The sequence below is a fragment of the Eucyclogobius newberryi genome, unplaced genomic scaffold (assembly GCF_026437365.1).
Source record: "Eucyclogobius newberryi isolate DKJ021-1_F unplaced genomic scaffold, fEucNew1.0.hap1 SCAF_1, whole genome shotgun sequence".
Lineage (NCBI taxonomy): Eukaryota > Metazoa > Chordata > Actinopteri > Gobiiformes > Gobiidae > Eucyclogobius > Eucyclogobius newberryi.
The window spans coordinates 21,316,901-21,338,705 of record NW_027315723.1 but is presented as its reverse complement, the minus strand read 5'-3'; the positions used below and the strand labels follow the sequence as shown (position 1 = coordinate 21,338,705).

The window sequence follows — 21,805 nt, the reverse complement described above, 5'->3', positions numbered from 1 at the left end:
CTTAGTCCAGTGGGCGGGGCTCAGTCAGAGGTGTCTTAGTCCAGTGGGCGGGGCTTTAGTCGCTGGGTTGACAAAAAATGTTTATTACACAACTCATTCTTTGATTTAATTTATGGATTCATATGTGCCACGACCGAGATGAGGAAACACGGACTATAAGTCGCACCTTTTTACATAGTTTTGACCGGGGGGTGCGACTTATACTCCAGAGCGACTTATAAGTGATATTTAGGCCCGAGCGCCACAAGCTGGCGAGAGGCCTATTAATCTCGTAAGGCCATGCAAAGCACGGCTGCGAAAGTGCGCTCGCCCACTTCCAAACACTCACTAACGCACTCCTAATTAGTAGTAGGAAAATGGAACATTACCGTTGTAAACGGGCGAAGCCCGTGCAAAAGTGCGCACTAAACGAGCGCTTTACATTGATCCCCATATAAAGCACTCATTTGCGCTAAGTAGCTCACGAATACGTTCCCCATCTCTTGCATGTTCCGTGCATATAAGCATGTAATGCAAAAATTGAACATTATTACTGTATAGAGGGCCAAAAACACTAAGTGGGCGGAGCCCACTCAAAATTAACGAAAGTACCCGTCAGTGACCAGGGACCCACACCATGAGGTAGGAAAGCGCGAGCGCTTTCCGAAAATGTATAGTTTATGATATTTGAAAAATGGGAAACATTGTTTTCGCATCGGAATATTCTTCTTCTTTCTTTCATTCTTCTCGGGACCAACCCCCCTATTCTTCACCCAGTGAACATTGACGAAAAGTCACAAAAATTTGCACACCTCTAAAAATCGTGCCTCTCTACATTCTGGCTATTTCCCTTTTCTAAAATAAAAAAAAATGGCGCGTCAGCGCCCCCAAATGTACCAAAAATGCATTGAGAGATGGGAAATTACCCAAAAAAAATCTGATCGTAGAATCATGAAATTTGGCGCAGAGGTAGATGGTGACAAGAGAAGTAAAAAATATTATTACGGCAACGCCGTCCGCCCAACCAAATGTCGGCCATATTGCTTCCAAAATGGCTAAACATGACTTTGGAGTTTTTCCAAACGTCGTACTTTTACAAACTCCTCCCAGGGCGTTGGCCCTAAAAAGCTGAAATTTGGTGAAAATGCTACTGAGGAGTGGGACATCAAAAGTTATCCAAATTACATTGATACCTGTCACGGTCTCTGTGCGGCGAAGCCGCAAACTGTAGCAAGAATTTCAGAAATCTCCCAAATTTAACATTTCTGCCGTTTGCGCAGATAAAGTCCGAATTGCGTCAAATTAGAATCAGTTGTTAAACTCTTTGCCCTAAACCTACTTGAAGTGAAATAAATTAATTTGGAGCCACAGAGCCCCCTACAGATTTTAGATGGAGGTTAAATATTTAGTTTTGCGAAATTATATGAAATTTGACACACAACTCAATTTTGGCATCTCCATCAAAAAAGTCAATTAGACCCATGTCATAATTGTTATGGTTTTGCCGTAACGATGACCGAAACCTTCCATGTTATTCCAATGGGGAAATTGCCAGAACATGTTTACACTTTAGACTTTCACAAGCTCCTCTTAGGGCGTTAGACATATTAACCTGAAATTTGGTGAGACTCATCTTCAGGACCATCAAAAGTTATCCACATTTTTATTCAAAGAGTCACGGTGTCTGTGCGGCAAAGCCGCACATTTTGCCAAGAATTCAAAATAAAATTGCTTTTTGATGGTAAAACAAAGGGGAGAAGATGTGACAGCGTCACAGATTCAGCAGTAGGCGTAATAAAAGGACAATTGGGGCGCGTTAGCGCCCCCTCCCCTTGCGGCGTGGCGGCGGCGTGGCGAGGGCCGATCATTGCCGCTTGCGGCTATATTTTTTGTTATTTTCACACTGGCAACCGCAAGAGGGCGCTCTAGGCTCTAAGTGACCTTGTCTTCATTGTCTGTTGTTTTTTTTGTTTTGTTTTTTCTCTATTATGCATTTTTTGGCTGATGCGACTTATACTCCGGTGCGATTTATAGTCCGGAAAATACGGTACATAGTTGTTTTTGTTTGTTTCTTCTGTTGACAACAGCCCCACTCGCCGCTGGCTCCATTTCCTGCTTCCCACAAACGGCCTGAAGGTCAGTCTCTCCTCGGACGCACTGATGATGAGCTGCAGTGAACGCCCCGGAGCTGCCTCAGGGGGCAAACTGGCAAAGACGTGGCTGCAATTCTGCTCGTACGGCCTTTTCTGGTCACTAATAACACAGTGACACACGCTGAAAGATTTAAATGTTCTTATTCTGTTCTAGCTTCAATCAGAGCCGTGCAATAAATCCAGTTTCAATCAAATCATGATCAAATGTTTAAAATTGTCGATGGTAAGCTTTTTTATTTAATGGACAGGTCTATCGAGAGTAAAAGTATCGTGTTTGGAGGATTAAATTGGCGTTTAAAGGGCACTGCAGTTCATTTGTCATTTGGATTTTAAAAGTGTATCTTGTTCATGAACCTTATAAATCAAAGCCACTAGCCAAAAATATGTGTTTTTAATACAATAAATATTAATTAAAAAAGGGAACTGTATGATTTTTTGGCATATTTCGCAACATTTACTTCACTTACTTTACTTTACTTTGCCCAGTAGTTTTTAGACGTTTACTCGTACATGAGTAAAGGTTAAGGTTACTCTTCTGTGATGAAGTCTCGAGTAGAGGCGGGCGACATAAATAAAAACAAATATCTCAAACTGTTAAAATGTGTCCGTTTGTCGTGATTGTGGTTCAAGTGTCGCACAAAACATAAATGTACAATAAACAGCACAAACTTTACACCTTTGTTTGGCAGATTACAATGAACTTCTCATTTTTATCAACAGTTCTACTTATAGACCGCGCACTATACATCATTTTGCATATATATCTGCACAACAATACACATTATTTATCACCCACCTGTCCACAACATTAATCTCTTTTAAAAACACCAGATTTTGTGCATTATTGTCTAATCTTCAGTCCTTGCAGTCACATTAACTCAAGTAAATACTGTTGTACTCTTACTTGGGTCATTTCGTGGACAACTACCTTGTACTTCCACCTGAGTAATATTATTTCGAGGTGGCGCATGCATCTTATGTTCAGGTTTATTACACAGTACATGACGTTGCTCTTACTGTAGGCAGTGGCAGAGTCTCTTTCCTTCTGCTCCGTGCTCAGGAACATGGTGAGGGCCGAGTAAGGCACATGGAAACACTGGAGAGACGCACACAAAAACACAAAGAGCAATGAGCTTTACTTTACTTTACGTTACTGTACTGGCAGTTTATTTCTGACAGTGACGGGCGAGGCGCTCTGATCCGCCCTGCTCCGCCCTGCTCCGGGGAAAACGCAGCCACGCCGTGTTTATATATAACAAACAGCGATCTCGGCACTTTCCAGTCGCGCAAACCTCAGCTCCTCCGTGTCTCTCCGTCCTCGCCGCCCGATCCCGGAGAATAGACCATATCCGGCCTCGCTTTGTAATTTACCACGAGCCTGTGACGAAAATACACCGGCCGTGAAAGCGACGCACGCGTGTCATTAACGTGGCCGTTATAACGACAAAAGAAAACGCTCATACGTGCAATAAATTACCCAGTCATTGATCGAGGGGGAGAAACGCTGATGGAGGCGATTTAGGATTTGTTTACAGTGAGTCAGAGCGGCTGCATCTGGACATCGGGTTTCTCACCAGACAATGAGCTTAAAGTGGGTTAGGAAACTAACATTTAACCACGGAGCGGATTGTGTGCTTAAGTGGGTGACTCACCACGGCAGGGTCCCGTTCTTAAAGAGCTGATACACTCGATACTTGAGTCAACTATATACACTATGTACTTCAATAAACTATATACACTATACAGTTTGTGGAGTTGTTTAGAAGTGACACAGAGGAAGAAGAATTCAATGGATTTAGTGATTTGGGGTAAAACTGATGCTTTGGTAAACTTGTTAGCATGTTCTTTATGCTATAGTTATCTGAATAACTGTTCATATGTTACGTTAACATACCAGACACTTACCACAGTTCTGTCTGTGCCTCATGTAGCTGAAGGTGTTAGCGTTAGCATACGTACACCTATTCACCATGTTCTCTCATCTATTATTTTAAATTTGATCAAATACATTCCCCCCAAAAATGTGACTTATACTCCAGTGCGACTTATATATGTGTTTTTCTTCTCTATTATGCATTTTTTGGCTGGAGCAACTTATACTCCAGAAAATACGGTAGTTTAGACCTCTACAAACGTGTTCTGAAACGCACAGGATTCTTGCTTTAGTTCAGCTGTTCATAATTCAGTCTTTTCTCATAGTTAAACGCTCCCGGACGAGTTACTATAGAATCCTACTATCAAAATATAAATTGCAAATCCAATTGCGATCGCGACGCTTGTTTTCATACACATTCGACTCGCGTCCCGCTCTCTCTCCCCAAGGTTACATAACGAGTTAAGTTTTTCTGTCAGGACGAGCATGTGAAATTCCCAGCGCGCCGCACGCACACTCCGATCACATCACCCATACAGCACACGCCAGGGGGACGAGAACACAGCTTTGTACTTACGGTGATCAGCGTCTGGTACAGGCAGTAGAAGCCGAGGTACCAGATGAAGCGGCAGCTCAGGAATGGCGGGACGAACCAGAGGTAGAAGTACGCGATTATCAGGAACGGGGTGCAGCCGATCATCCTGGAAGAGAAAAGAGAGTCGATTGTCTCATGTTCAGTATTATACAGTTACAGCTTCATTATATGTCTCGTTATGTCATACGGAGAATATTTTACCTGTGACAAACGACCTCTGAGTTATTATGAGTCGCACCTTTTTTCATAGTTTTGGCCGGGGTGCGACTTATACTCCAGAGCGACATATATGTGATATTATTCATTATTTTCACACTGGCAACCACAAGAGGGCGCTCTAGCCTCTAAGCGACGCAGAAGAAGAATCTGCTCTTCCTCTACCTCTGGAGTTTGTGGAGTTGTTTAGAAGTGACACAGAGGAAGAAGAATTCTATGGATTTAGTGATTTGGGGTAAAACTGATGCTTTGGTAAACTTAGTAGAAAAAGCTTCAGTTGTAGTCATCTGGACTCAGTTTGAAAAAATAGACGTTTCGACTCTCATCCAAGAGTCATTATCAATAAAAGAATTTAGATCGAGAACTCCGATATTAATACTGTTCTGTGGTAAGACCCGCCCATTGGGAGGAGCCTTCCTGAAGTAGAAAGAGTTGTTTGTTTCAACAGAAACTCCCCCCTTGTATCTACCGAGCTAGCCTATTCAGAATCTTAATGGGCTATTAGAAACCTCTTTGTCTTTGTGAGACCCTGGCTCAACCACCCTGAGTACCTGATTAGCATCCGAATGTCCTTGTCCTGGTCCTCTACCTTTCCAGGGGTTCAGTAACCCATTATAAATAACAGGAAGATTAAACCTTAGCCCTCCATTTCTGTTTAAAGAAGGTCTTTCTTTTTTAACAAAAATAGCTTCCTTGACTCCTCTTTCAAACCATCTTTTCTCCCTGCTTAAAACCTTCACCTCACCGTCTTCAAACGAGTGATTAGAGGCTTCAAGATGGAGATGCACGGCGCTCTGAGGTCCTGAACTAGTATTTCTTCTGTGCTGATAAAGCCTCTTGTGTAGAGGCTGTTTTGTCTCACCTATGTACCGTTCTTTACAGCTTTCTTCACTGCATTGGATCGAATAAACTACATTGCTCTGTTTTTGAGTCGGCAACTTGTCCTTAGGGTGAACCAGTTTTTGTCTTAAAGTGTTTCCTGGTTTAAAATAAACAGGGACTTCGTGTTGTCTAAAAATTCTCTGCAGTTTTTCCGACAGGCCAGACACATAAGGGATAGAAACACCCTTCCTTCTCTGTTCAGTTTCCCTTTTGTCCTGCTTCTTGGTTCTCTTCACTCTGTTGAGAGCCCAAGCGGGGTAACCACAGGCTGAGAGGGCATTTCGGACATGTTTTTCCTCTTTCTTCTTGCCCTCTGAGCTGGTGGGCACACCTTGAGCTCTGTGTTGTAAGGTTCTGATCACACCCAGCTTGTGCTGTAGTGGGTGGTTGGAACCAAAGAGCAGATACTGGTCCGTGTGTGTAGGTTTCCTATATACTTCTATTTGGAGTTTCCCGTCCTCTCCTCTGATCGTGGAACAATCAAGAAAGGCCAAGCGATTCTCCTTAGCGTCTTCTCTTGTAAACCTAATATGTGGGTCCACAGCATTGATGTGATCAGAGAAGGTTTCCAGCTCTTGTTTCTTGATTGTTACAAAAGTATCATCGACATAGCGGAGCCACAGTTTTGGAGCTATGCCTGAGAATGAGGACAGTGCCTTCTTCTCAAAGTGCTCCATGTACAGGTTGGCCACTATGGGAGAGACGGGCGAGCCCATGGCACAGCCATGAATCTGTCTGTAAAATTGTCCCCGGAATTGAAAGTAAGTGGTGTTCAGACAGATGTCCAACAGTTTACATATGTGTTCAGGTGTCAGTTTGGTCCTTTCCTGTAGGGTGGTGTCTTCCTGCAGTCTGATCCTCACCGCTGCTACTGCATCAGTGGTTGGGATGCAGGTGAACAGGGACACCACATCATATGAAACCATGAGGTCATCTGGGTCCAGTTGGAGATGTTTCACTTTATCCACAAAGTTGTGCGTGTTTTCCACATGATGTACCGAATTCCCCACCATCGGAGCCAATATAGTTGTTAAATGCTTGGCCACATTGTAAGTGATGGAATCTGTGCTGCACACTATGGGTCTGAGTGGAACCTCCTTTTTGTGTATTTTTGGAAGGCCATAAATGCAAGGCATGGCTTCACCAGGATACAGTCTGTAATACAGAGGCCGGTCTATCACTTCCTCTTTTTCCAGCCTTTGTAAACAGTCTATCACTTTCTTCTTGTAGCCACTGGTCGGATCTCTTTTCAAGCGCTCGTATGTGGTCGTGTCCTCGAGGAGGGTGTGGACTTTGGCTTCGTAATCAGATGCATTGAGAATCACAGTGCAACGTCCCTTGTCTGCTGGGAGGATGTTGATGCTATGATCTTTTTCCAGTGCTGAAAGTGCTTTTCTCTCTTCAGATGTGATATTTGAAGGAGGTGGTTTGGCACTCTTCAGGGTCGCTGTGACACGTAGCCTCAGGTCTGCAGCCTCCGATTCAGTCATTTTGTTGTTTCTAATTGCCGTTTCAGTGGCTGTGATGTAGTCCTCTGTAGGGATGTGTTTAGAGGTGACAGAAAAGTTGAGACCTTTAGAAAGTACCTCCTTTTCTGCCTTTGGTAAACTTGTTAGCATGTTCTTTATGCTATAGTTTTCTAAATAACTGTTAATATGTTACGTTAACATACCAGACACTTACCACAGTTCTGTCTGTGCCTCATGTAGCTGAAGGTGTTAGCGTTAGCATACGTACACCTATTCACCATGTTCTTAAATCTTGAGTGATTATCTTTGACGAGTTTGCACGTTCAGATCTCTGGGATTCTACTTCTACTACACATAGTTTGTTATTCGTAGAGTACATACTATATACAGGAAGTTTGTTATTAGTACTGAAAGCATGAGTCCTCATCATCCTCATGTTTCCACTGCTGTTGGATGAAAAATGATGACAAATTGCAGGTTTGTTGCAGAACCGGAGGAGTTGTGTTTTCAGAGGCCATCATTTACTGAGATTACGGTAAACGTAGGATGCCTGCTTAAATGATCGTGCAGGGCTTTGCGTGTGATAAGAATCTTTTCAGGGAGGGACGGAAATGCCACGAGAACCCACAGAGCGTTTATGAGATGTCGGGCTCGGGCATTTTCAGACAGCACATGAATATGCATCACGAAACACAAACGCGGCGAAGTGAAGAGAGAGTCCATAGACTGTGAGATCTACGTTTCATGTATAATTCACCGTCAGAAAACAGCTCGAGATAGAAAGGGAAGCTACAGCAGGTGATGGGAGGAAGTGTTCACGTCAAAGCGGTTTGAATGCCCAATTTTCTGACATGTTTTATTTTGAAACCGTTGCTTAAAGTGACATATGACTATTTTTACGATTTTCTAACTTTGACTTTATTCTGTGTATTTATACCTGCTGTACGTATATATTATAGTTTTACATAAATCGAGTAGGTATTTTTGGAAAAAACTTGTAGAAAATCTGTAGAAAATGACAGGAAGTGACATCACACTAGGGACGCTCATTCCAGTCAAAGTTTATGCAGAATTCAAGAAACATTTTTGACTCTCTAAACATTAATTCAAAGTTGCGCTCATGTATTTTTATTTGTCCTTTCCTTTCCATTTCCTTCTGTGATGTCATCAATTACAAACAGGAAGTGAAATTAAAAACCTACAAAATGTGCTATTCTGTGATCACTCTTCTATTATTTTTTGCAAAATTCAAAATATATTTTTCTTAACTGCATTTTAGTTCAATGAGTCGTCCGACCTGTAGGGGGCACTTTAAGTCTCTTCTCACGCTCGTCTGCTGAACCATGAGACAAACTACAGTTTGAAATAGTGACGATCCAGTTGGACAGAAAATGACATTTGCAAAAGTTGTTCTTTGTAGTTTCGAATCAACCGACTGATTTTCCACAAAAATTGCTCCAAATTCAAACCGAAGCCGTTTCAAACCGGACAAAATGGCTGGACACTGTAGTTTTGGCTTCCGTTGCCGAGACTAATTTAGGTGAACAAATGGGAGGAACAAAGTTGCTGTTTGGAGATTTCAACGCTGACGCCAACATCTCAAAAATGTAGATTCAGATTTTGTTTTAACATTTTTAAAAAGTCCAGGCAGAATGTGTATGAAAGATCTATTAAAAATGCTGTCAATTTGAAGTCAAGTCATTTAATTTTCGCACCAAAGTTCTTTGCAAAAAACACATTCAAAGTCAGACAATAATACAATACAAAAAATACATGTAACGGATCGGATGGTCGACAAATGTGACTACCGTATTTTCCTTAATTTATACTTATACTTAAACTCCAGTGCGACTTATACATGTTTTTTTCTTCTCTTTTAAGCATTTTTTGGCTGGTGCGACTTATCCTCCGGTGCGACTTATAGTCCAGAAAATACGGTAAAATCTGGTTAAAATGTCAATCTTCCGTCTCATTTTTCAGGTACAAACTACTCATTTTACACCTGGATATTGTCGCTCACGTCTGTGTTTTCGCGCTATTCATCTCGACAAAGTGCTGAGGTGAACGGCCCGTTTCTCTTCACAGGTGGAGGGGAAAAAAGGGGGGGAAAAAAGGCCCAGAGGAATTTCGGCAAGCGCGGCAAAACCCACACGCCTGACCTGACCCCTGCCCTCGCCCGTCCCGCCTCGGTAAACAGCAAAACAAAACAGCGAAAGGGGCGAGCGCGTGGGGTCGTTTCTAGCAGCGTCTCTTCTCTCGCCTCCTCTTTGTTTTTCTGGACAAAGAAGAGAAGCACGGAGGCAGCAGTCGAGCGGGAGCGTGAGTCGCAGCGTCACGCCGATACGAGTGCGCAGAGGAGACGGGACATGTGTCAAAATGTCAGGATCCGAATCAGAAAAGGTTTATTGCCATTGCCGGTGATGCGGTGCAACATAAAACAATGATAAAACGACCTATATAAAGTCGAAAAGGAACGATTCAAATCTGCTGTAGGATAAACATAGGAATAGGCTATAAGATAAAAATAAAAGTAAACAAATAAGAATAAATACATACATATGTAAATTAATGGAGATACTATAGTGAGTTTGTGTTGACAAGTGCTACAAAAGTTGTGTCACCTTTAAAATAAGGGCATAAAGTGATATTTATGCACTCGTTTTATGTTATTTGTCCGTTGATTAAACCTCAACAAATACAAATGCTACATCTCAGTGGGACTTTCCTGGTTAAATAAAAATGTCAAGATTGTTACTGAGATATGTAAAAAAAAAATTGTAATAATAATAATAATGATTCAATCCCACATACATTTTATAATACATTGAAAGACTTAAACTATTTGATGCCACTTATTTATTTTCTCTTGTGTGGTTTTAATGTTGTTGCTTAGTCTTGGTTGTTCTCATCAAAAAAGAAAAAAAGAAAAAGTTAAACTGAATTTTTGCAAAATCCTTGGTTGGTTTAGTATATAACTTAACATATGTAAAGATAAGTGTAAGATAAAAACAATTACACAAATACAGATTAATGTTCAAAATTCAATCATTTTAATGCCCCAGAATATACATTATGCATACTTTGTACTGCACAATTTGACTTTGCACTCTATTTGAAATGGTTATAGTTCATTGTAGGCTAAATACAAATAAATAAATAAATATATATTTTTTATATTTTCTGTATATGTTTCTTTTTTCCTTTACAAAAACAAATAATGAAATAAAATAGCTTCATTTAACACTAAAACAGCCATATTTCTTCTTCCAAAGTCAAAACACATTAATCACGATTCAACATGGAACGCAGCATTAACTCCATTCGCTGATGAGATTTCCAAAAAGCTCGCAAACAACAATAAGATATTCGTTTGCCGTTGGTGGTAAACTGTCACATTTAACTACACGACTGTCAGTAATCGAGTAATCTGTTCACGCCGCGTCTCATAATCCTAAAATAACGGGCGGGGATACGAAAGAGCTGATCTTCCTCTAATTTTTGGTTTGGTGAAATGACTCGCCGCCTCGTCTTTCATTTGGACTGCAAAGCTTTTATGGGCGAATTAGATTTAATAACCTCCTGCCACCAGTGAACCTCACACGTGCGCCACATCAACGGAAAGCTGCGTGTTATCTGGCTCTCACTGTGTTTGAACTGAACGGTAGAAAAAGAGGGGAAAATGTACTTTTCACCCGGGTAATTATTGAAAATGAAGAAGCCGATCAAATATCTTGAAGCAAAAAAAACTCTCAAATCCAGATGGAAACGGTTTCAAAGGTTTCGGTCTGGACACTGTTTTTGACACTGTTTTCACGCGGAAGTGATTTTCAATCTAAAGGCATCGGAGCGAGGAACTGGAATGTGTACTTTTCCCTGCTCAGCTTTTTTTAACATCACCAAATCACTCAAATCCAGATAAAACAATTTTTAACTCTTGTAGTATATCAACATAAAACACCCAAATGTCTGCCCTTGAGGGTTTTTCTAAATGTGTTGTAACATGATAATAATATACGTAATAAATAGGACTGTGCAAAGGCGGAGGGACAAATTGTGCTGTTTATAATGTGAAATGAGTTAAAATGGGTCAAGGACAAAAAAAACACGCCGTCCTATTTAGAACTAGGAGCATTTTCAAGGTAAAATATCCAATTTTAACCTTTTGAGGACTTAGGCCGCATTATCTCCACTCTCAATTATGTATTTATGTTCCAATATTATTGCAATAAAGGTAACAGTAACCGACTTGAAACGACTTTATTAATCTGACTTTAGTTTGTTTGAGCGGTAAAAAGGAACATAAAAGGAACAAATAGACACACTACAACCACATATAAGAGCGTGAAGCGATTCTGACCCATGAGGAGCTTTGCGGTCAGTAAACAGCGCTCGATAATCAAGACATTATCGATCGGGTGAACTGAGTAGCTGCAAGGTTAATCGCCTCTGACAGGTTGGACGACTCTAGGTTGGACAAGTAAAATAAACTCAAGATGATAAATATATTTAAAATTTCGCAAAAAATACACATTTTATCCAAGTATAGCAAATTTTTTAGGTTTATAATTGTACTTCCTGTTTGTAAATCGATGACATCTCAAGAGGAAATTATCTTAAGTCACAATTGTTTTTAGTTGACAAGCAACAATAAATGAGAGGAACTTTTTTTTTGTTGAATTTTAATGCTCCCGCCCGTGGCTCCCGCCCGTGGCTCCCGCTCGTGGCTCCCGCTCGTGGCTCCCGCTCGTGGCTCCCGCTCGGGCCGCATCCAACACCACCGGCTTTAACACTTCACAGCTTTAAAGTGCCTCTGGCCACGAGCAATCACAGAACGAGTCACGCCACCGTCCTCATCACGCGAGACGGCAAAATAATCCAGCCAGATATTCGTCGATTGATCAAAATCCTGTCGTTAGTTTGCGAGCGATTATGGATGTTACGATGTCAAATGTTAGCGTTAGGATTATTGTCAGAAAAGACGTCACAATTTAATGGTTATTCACGTTTATTGAGACTGTGACTAATTAAAAGTGAAGTGAAGTGTCGTGGTGACATGTTTACTGGTCCTCAAGTTTGTGACAGGCTTTACGAAACTAAAGACAAAATAAAGTTAAATATGACAAATAAAAAAGTACTCAAAATTTCAGTTTTAGTTGTTTTATGTTGTATAAAATAAAGAGTAAAAAAAATAAAGTACTATTTAGGTCTATTTTTTGACTAGTTATTGGAAAAAAAAAATGTTTATGTATATATATATATATATATATATATATATATACATATGTAATGTACTTTACATTTAGGTCTATTTTTTGGACTATATATTCATCCAAAAATAAAATAAATAGTAAAAAATAAAGTACTTACATTAAAGTCTATTTGTTTCCTATATATTGAACAAAAAAAATGTTTTAATCGTTTAAAAAAATGTATAATTACATTTAGGTCTATTTTTGAACTATATATGGAACTGTTTTGTGTCAATATGGAATTAACTGTGATCCTATGACATCATCTGCAGTTGTTTGTGTGCTTCCTCTTGGTGCGTTCACGACGCTACAAATGCACTGAACATTAAAACTCTGACTGTGAACTTTATGTAAATGTCACAAAGGTAAAGACAGAACAGTTAAACAACCATCAAATGTCAAAATAACTCGATCCACAGTGATTTTATAAGGCAGGGGGAGGTGTTTTGGTCAGAAGTGCCGATAGCTGCAGGATTAGCCCTGATCGAGCTTGTTTGACACGGAAAAGGAAAGTCAGAGAAGCAGAAACAAACAACTGAAAGACGGCGTCGAGCTTCTGTTCAGAATGACTTGTGCTCTGGTTCTGGAGCTCAAAACAAAGCCACGTTTCTAAGCCACAAAACATTTACCGTATTTTCCGCACTATAAGGCGCACTTGGATTATAAGGCGCACTGTTAATGAATGGTCTATTTTTGATCATTTTTCATATATATAAGGCGCATCAGACTATAAGGCTCATTAAACCAAACAAAACATGTACCACACAAAATCGCTTCGAGGTCAGTAATCACAACCAGAATTATCCATATGGCGCACTGGACTATAAGGTGCACTGTTTACGATCATGGCAGAAAATGCAATATTTCCCTGTTGTTTGGTCTCATTAATCGTGAATAATCGTTAAATTGTGATGTTTTTTCTCAATTCATTTTAATTCAATTCAATTTATTTTTGTAACGCCCAATATCACATCTGCGGTTGTCTCGGAGGAAGACAGTGAAAAAGGGATTAAACAATGTCCATAGGGACTTAGACCCTCCTTCTCGGCCAGGAAAAACTACAAAAAACCCCCTTGAGAAAACGTAGAAACCTGGAGGAGTTCCAGAGTGAAGGAGAGATCTGACTCCCTCAGACAGACAGGCTCACAATAATCGCAACATTTTAAAGGTGATATCGTGAAATCCCTCAACGGCACAACTCCTGGTTTGTGTCGTGCTGTTTCTTCTCCACATCAGACACTTCAGGGCCGTTTGCGTTCACACCTGAAAACTGATTTGAGCCTCAACTCTGCTCGAACCCTCTCACGCGGAAACATTTCCATTCCATTTTCAAAATATATGGTCTGAGTTTCTCGTGTGTTGAAAGAAAAGGGCGTGTTCAGTTTAGACCAACACCAACACGTTTACAGACAAAATAAACACAACTTCCACACATAACGCGGCCCTTATTCAGAGCTCGTCGTGTTTCCTTGGTCAATAGTAAATATAAGTAAAAAAGGAAACATAAATAGAAAAAGGGGAAGTGAAAACAGGATAAATACGGGTGAAACATTGATTTCCACAAAAATTACAGGGTGAATTAATGTTACGTCGACTGTGCCTGAATTAACTCTCTGTAGTTCCTTTGACTGAAACAATGTCGCATTTTGTGGAATTGTTGACAATAAAGACGACAAAACATTCGCATTGTCAGAGTTTAAAGTGCCCCCTACAGGTTGGACTACACGTTGAACTAAAATGCATAAATAAATAAATAAATAAATGAATGAATGAATAAATAAATAAATAAATAAAGGCATTAAAAATAAATACATTTTAAATTTGGCTAAAAAATATTTAAATGTTATCCCAGAATAGTTCTTTTTTTTCTGGTTGTAACTGATGACATCACACTAGGAAATTACCCAGCAAACACTGGGCACAAACTCACTTTTCTTCTTATTTGACAAAAAAAAATATGAGAGCAACTTTCTTTTGTTGAATTAACGTTTAGAGAGTCAAAATAAACTTTGGATGGAGCGAGTGTCCCTGTTGTGATGTCACTTCCTGTCATTTTCAACAGATTTTTCAACTTTTCTCCGCAAATACCTACTCGATTGGTGTAAAACTGTATTTATACGTACAACAGGTACAAACGCACCAAATAAAGTAAAAATGTGAAAATCATTAAAACCATGTCATACGCCCTTTAATATCAAACTACCACTGTACCATTTTTATACCATTTAGGTCAGTTTTAATTTCAATTTCAACGCTAAAACATCACATAAAGAAAGCCTGTATTCTGACATACGCTTTCGACACGTAGTTTACAGCTCCATTTCCCAAAGCGAGACTTCAAAGTGTGCTTCAAATGTCAAAACAAGAAAGTGGAAGAAGGCCAGGCAAAAACTCTGTGAAAAAGTATCCCGACATCAAAAGACAGAAGCGGCCTTTGCTTCCAACGCGGCGGCGGCGGCGACAGGCTAATTAAAACACAATGAGCGCTGCGTTGTTTACTTCCCCGGCGTCTCAGGTGGGGACTCAGGCGGGGACGTGAACGGGAAGCAGTTAAGCCGCGGTTGTGTCTGAGAACGTGGCGGCGAACCCAAACATCGGCCGGCGGTAAACAAAGCGCGGAGCAGACGGGCGGTCAGCGATTCTGAACACTTCGAGGGCAGAGGTGGAATTGTAGGGTTTTTTTCCGTCACTTTTCTATTCGTCTCTTTGGAGATGTTATTGTGTGATTCATTTTACAGAGAATTAACATGACAAATGAGCCGCGGGTGAAAAACAGGTCAGTCTCGATGGGTTAAACAAAGGTTAATAAACAAATAAATAAATACAAATTAAACTTCAACTAATGCAGTAAGTTTCTATTGGATTGAGATAGTCTTGTCTGGGATATTATCGATATTGCCCACTACTTTTGGCAGGTGTTTTTCTTTTAAATGTGTTTTTGAGATTTCCCGTATATTCCGGACTATAAGTCACACCTTTTGTCATAGTTTTGGCCGGGGTGCGACTTATACTTATATTTATACTTATATACTTATACTCCGGAGCCACTTATATGTGATATTATTTGTTATTTTCACACTTACAACCACATTTCATACTCCAGTGCGACTTATATATGTTTTTTCCTTCTCTATTATGCATTTTTTGGCTGGTGCGACTTAGAGTTTGGAAAACCAAAGTTGGGAAATGTTTGTTTTTTGGGGGTTTTCTTAGATTTATACTTAAACACAAGTCATGATGTTAAAAACAACACAAAGCTTTTTATTTTATTTTTTTTATCATAATTATCTTTCCATGTGTTCTTTTACTTCTGTATTATTCTATTGGAACAGTAATTACACTTCATTTAGATTAGTTTAGTTTGACTTTGACTCTCCAGCTCCACACGATATATTCAAATCAAACACGGCTAATGACGAAGGAAACGGTCAAAAGAATGAAGGTGAGACGACATAAACACAGAGCCGATCTTACCAGGGCATAAGTCGTCCGATCCTGGTCCGGCCGGTCTTGATGATGAAGAAGCCGACCACCGGGTCAGTGACGGCGCCCCAGGCTTTCCCGATGAACAGCACCATCGAGGCCTGGAAGGCATTGATCTGCAGCACGGAGCGGGACAAGATTACAACCGGAACACACGGACGCTTTCTGTTAGCGCACTTTCTGTTAGCGCGCTTTCGGTTAGCGCGCTTTCTGTTAGCGCGCCTTCTGTTAGAGCGCCTTCTGTTAGCGCGCCTTCTGTTAGAGCGCCTTCTGTTAGCACGCTTTCTGTTAGAGCGCCTTCTGTTAGCGTCTGTTAGCGCGCTTTCTGTTAGAGCGCCTTCTGTTAGCGCGCTTTCTGTTAGAGCGCCTTCTGTTAGCGCGCTTTCTGTTAGCGCGCTTTCTGTTAGCGCGCCTTCTGTTAGAGCGCCTTCTGTTAGCGCGCCTTCTGTTAGAGCGCCTTCTGTTAGCACGCTTTCTGTTAGAGCGCCTTCTGTTAGCGTCTGTTAGCGCGCTTTCTGTTAGAGCGCCTTCTGTTAGCGCGCTTTCTGTTAGAGCGCCTTCTGTTAGCGCGCTTTCTGTTAGCGCGCTTTCTGTTAGCGCGCCTTCTGTTAGCGCGCTTTCTGTTAGCGCGCTTTCTGTTTACACGCTTTCTGTTTGCACGCTTTCTCTTAGCACGCTTTCGCTTAGCGCGCGCTTTCTGTTTGCGCGCTTTCTGTTTGCGCGCTTTCTGTTAGCGCGCTTTCTGTGTTAGCGCGCTTTCTGTTAGCGCGCGCTTTCTGTTAGCGCGCGCTTTCTGTTTGCGCGCTTTCTGTGTTAGCGCGCTTTCTGTTTGCGCGCTTTCTGTTAGCATGCTTTCTGTTAGCATGCTTTCTGTTAGCATGCTTTCTGTTAGCACGCTTTCTGTTAGCACGCTTTCTGTTTGCACGCTTTCTTTCTGTTAACACGCTTTCTGTTTGCACGCTTGATGTTAGCACGCTTTCTGTTAGCTGTAGGGAGCCATTCATTTAATTAATTTCAATGTGGAAGAGCTGCTCTATCGCCCACTGTTCAACAATGACGAGAGCGAAAACACACTTCAGGAGTGATATGAAACCAAATACAGACACAAAAACATGAAGAAGATGACAGTGGTCCAACAAAATCAATGTGTGCGAATTATGCTAAGAATGCTAACGGTGGCTGCGGGCTAACGGTACCGGGATTGTAGCGCTGCCTGTTGTATTTTAACATCTACAGGACAATCGCTTTATCTTTCTGAGGTAACATTGCGACAACTTGAAGCAGTTGTGCTTAAAATACACATAATTTGCCGGGAAACGAGGGGGAAAAGTTGCGTTTCCCACGGAATCAACAGAGCGTTTTCACCTCCGCTAGACTCGATATGACACGTTGTAGAAGCTCAAGCTAACGTACTCAAGCTATGCTAACATTTTTAATGATGTCAATCAGCAAATAGGAGTCTAGGTTTGTATATTTTATTGTAGGTCAAATTAATGTAATTTTACCCATCCTTCAATGACTCATCATCTCGTTTCTGGAAGCTGGAAATTTAACTTACTAAACCTGAGCATCCCAAAGAAAGAACACACACAAAAATAAAGTGTGATCTGCCTGTCTGGATGGAGTAAATGCAGGGGATGGAAATGATAAAATAAATGTAAAGGTAATTAAGTACATTTTTATGCTTATTCACACCTCTTTTCACACGATCTTAGAGACTTCTATCAGTGGAATTAAGTGCATTTTTTGGTGTTCCGGCTCATTTAAAACCAGATTTTCTCTATTTTGCAAAAGAAACACCGACATATTCCCCTCTTTACTGTTGCCAGGCCTCAACAGGGTCAAAAAACATGAATCTGCTGGGACAAATCAATGGTTTCAGATCCATCTGCCGGGACATGGGACACAGGTAAATAGGGACGTCTGGTGGTCATCCCTAAATAACACTTATATGACCAAAATATCAACAAGAAAAAGGAACATATCATATTTGTTTTAACCAATTGTTGTGCTGACATTTCTTTATAAGCGATAACAAATTATAGTCTGTCCACAAATAACTGAAGCATATTTGTGTGTGTTTTTAGAATGTTTAGAAGCAGCTGAAGCTCCGAGACTCACAGGAAAGAATCAAAGCATTGAAAATAAATGCATTGCAACAAGACAAATTGTCCTTCAATGACTAAATAAACTGGTCAAACCTACTGCATTTAAGAGTAATAGTCTGAATTAAAGTCATTATAATCATTGCGGTTGTTCCTTTTGTATCCGTGTACACTCAAACTGCAATCGTGTCTTTACTCTTAACTTAACTTCTTGAAAACAGTCGTTAGTTTGTTTTGTTTGTAACGTTTAATGATGTCGATCTGCTCGATGTCCTCACCTGGGCCACGTCCAGCAGGTAAATCTGCAGAAAGAAGGCCGTCGCGCTCGCAGCCACTTCTTTGGGAGCTCCACCGATGGCAAAGCACAACTTACTGCACAAGGTCAGCTTCTGGCTCAGGTCGGTCTGTGGGAAACACAAAACATGTGAAATAAGAACAATCAGATGTTTATCAATGTGTTAAAGAGCAAAAGGCAGTGATTTAAAACAGTTACAGCAGGAGGAAAAAAGGGAATTAGCGCAATATGATGCATTATTTATGATTTATTTCCATGTATGTCTGATTGTGTTGAGCTGTGGGGTTTTACCTTTAAAACCTTAATTAAATATATAGTTTTATTACAGATACGAGTCTTACGCCTGGTAAATTAAGTCGGATATTTTGAACAAACAAATCTTTGTTAAATTTAATCTTATGTCCTTCCAGAAGGATATATTATTATTATTATTATTAGGCCCGAGCGCCACAAGCTGGCGAGAGGCCTATTAATCTCGTAAGGCCGTGCGAAGCACGGCTGCGAAAGTGCGCACGTAGTGCGCACGAAATCGAGCGCGAAGCGCTCGCCCACTTCCAAACACTCACTAACGCACTCCTCCACTCATGCACGCCCCGTGCATACTAATTAGTTGTAGGAAAATGGAACATTACCGTTGTAAACGGGCGAAGCCCGTGCAAAAGTTCGCACTAAACGAGCACTTTACATTGATAAAGCACTCATTTGCGCTAAGTAGCTCACGAATACGTTCCCCATCTCTTGCATGTTCCGTGCATATAAGCATGTAATGCAAAAATTGAACATTATTACTGTATAGAGGGCCAAAAACACAAAGTGGGCGGAGCCCATTCAAAATTATCGAAAGTACCCGTCAGTGACCAGGGACCCACACCATGAGGTAGGAAAGCGCGAGCGCTTTCCGAAAATGTATAGTTTATGATATTTGAAAAATGGGAAACATTGTTTTCGCATCGGAATATTATTCTTTCTTTCTTTCTTCTTCTTCTCGGGACCAACCCCCCTATTTTTCACCCAGTGAACATTGACGAAAAGTCACAAAAATTTGCACACCTCTAAAAATCGTGCCTCTCTACATTCTGGCTATTTCCCTTTTCTAAAATAAAAAAAATTGGCGCGTCAGCGCCACCAAATGTACCAAAAATGCATTGAGAGATGGGAAATGACCCAAAAAAAATCTGATCGTAGAATCATGAAATTTGGCGCAGAGGTAGATGGTGACAAGAGAAGTAAAAAATATTATTACGGCAACGCCGTCCCCCGAACCAAATGTCGGCCATATTGCTTCAAAAATGGCTAAACATGACTTCGGAGTTTTTCCAAACGTCGTACTTTTACGAACTCCTCCCAGGGCGTTGGCCCTAAAAAGCTGAAATTTGGTGAAAATGCTACTGAGGAGTGGGACATCAAAAGTTATCCAAATTACATTGATACCTCTCACGGTCTCTGTGCGGCGAAGCCGCAAACTGTAACTAAAATTTCAGAAATCTCCCATATTTAAAATTTCTGCCGTTTGCGCAGATAAAGTCCGAATTGCATCAAATTAGAATCAGTTGTTAAACTCTTTGCCCTAAACCTACTTGAAGTGAAATTAATTAATTTGGCGCGACAGCGCCCCCTATAGATTTTATATGGAGGTTAAATGTTTAGTTTTGCGAAATTATCTGAAATTTGACACACAACTTAATTTTAGCATCCCCATCAAAAAAGTAAATGAGACCCATGTCATAATTGTTATGGCTTTGCCGTAGCGATGATCGAAACCTCCCATGTTATTCCAATGGGGAAATCACCAGAACATGCTTACACTTATAAATACTTTCACCAACTCCTCCTAGGGCGTCAGCCCTATTAACGTGAAATTTGGGGAGACTCATCTTCAGGTGTGGACCATCAAAAGTTATCCTAATTTTTATTCTAAGAGTCACGGTCTGTGCGTGAAAGCCGCACATTTTGCCAAGAATTCAAAATAAAATTGCTTTTTGATGGTAAAACAAAGGGGAGAAGATGTGACAGCGTCACAGATTCAGCAGTAGGCGTAATAAAAGGACAATTGGGGCGCGTTAGCGCCCCCTCCTCTTGCGGCGTGGCGGCGGCGTAGCGAGGGCCGATCATTGCCGCTTGCGGCTATATTTATTATTATTATTATTATTATTATTAAAAAGTACATTTATTTAGCAAAATGTCAACAACAACACAAGTCTTAAAGATGTATTTCTTTTCTTGTGGAATAATGTTAGTAAAGGTAACTTAAACTTAACTTAATAATGCAATGATGCAAATAAATGTATATTGGGCACAAAAGCTTTTTTCTTCTTCCTGTTTCGATCACTCAAACTTCATCTGTGTGTGACGTGATTAAATAAACAGAACTGAACAAAATATAAATGAAGATAAGTTTGTCATCTTAAGTTCGGGAGCAGGACCACGCCCCTTCCTGCGGCTACACTATTTAAGCGTCCAGATCACAAATACCTGTGTTCATGACTTCGTGCCCCTCCCTACCACCCTCTTTTAAATGGTTCTAATTATTCTAATTTGTCTCCTAGATGGGGCCCGGGAGCCTTCAGCCCTCATCGCAAGAAGCCCCAAAACGGCATCAACTTCTGTACATTTGTGTTATTAATGTTTCTCATATGCCAATAAACACTTTGCATCGTAGCTGGTTGTGATCCTCGCTAGTGAACCTTCTGACTAATGTAGAATATCAAATGCTGCATACTTCCACGGTTATTTTTAAAGCTAGACCAATTCGTCACCGCTTTTTTCATATTATACTTTCATAATTCATTACAACTGACAGTTAATGATAATGTAAATGTAAGGAACTGAAGCCTACGTTAAGATAAATAGAACCTCGACTTTTGCCACAAAATGCAAAAGTGTTCCAGTGCCTTTTTGTAAATGTATCGCTTCTTTAACTGTAGGATTTAATGTATTTTCTGTTTTCACTGCTGTAGTATCATGTCGAACTTTTGCCACTTTAATTGTAATGTTGTTATTTTAGTCAGAGTGTGACATCATCAGTCCAGGGAAAAGGGATAAACCATTTTAAAACATTTACAGAAAACAGAAATATGCATTAGTGTGCACTGTCCCTGTCAAACAGGAAAATACATAAATAAATACACGTAATACAGAAAATATGCAGAAAACTGTGTCATATTTAAAGCATGACACACTGACTGACTGATGACTTTGCGGTTGAATATAAAAATAAAAACTATCTGTCTATTTGTGGGTCGGGCTGATTAAGTATGCGTCAGAGAGACAGTAAACGATGGACAAATACTATTAAAAAGTCATGTTACTGCACAGTGAGTTAAATAATGTATCTACAACTTTTACTATCCACAACTGCAACTTTAATCACTGCTTCTAAAACTACAACCTACCAAGGGACAACGACTCAAATAGTATTATTATTTATTTATGAATCATATAATAGGTTTCAGAAAAAAATTGAAAATAAGCGTCACTTCATATCCAGAGTCTAAAATCGTGCTGTA

The 21,805-nt window shown here is 40.4% G+C and overlaps 1 protein-coding gene across 1 annotated transcript in view; it reads right to left on the bottom strand.

The window, feature by feature from the left end:
* Positions 1-21,805, bottom strand: part of mfsd2b (MFSD2 lysolipid transporter B, sphingolipid) — a 56,028-nt gene that overhangs the window by 21,673 nt on the left and 12,550 nt on the right. The window contains exons 2-5 of the mRNA XM_072440134.1: positions 18,283-18,408; positions 15,891-16,015; positions 4,583-4,706; positions 3,150-3,228 (exon numbers count right to left, since the gene is read on the bottom strand). Coding sequence (XP_072296235.1) covers positions 3,150-3,228; positions 4,583-4,706; positions 15,891-16,015; positions 18,283-18,408 — 454 coding nt within the window. The remainder of the gene's footprint in view (positions 1-3,149; positions 3,229-4,582; positions 4,707-15,890; positions 16,016-18,282; positions 18,409-21,805) is intronic.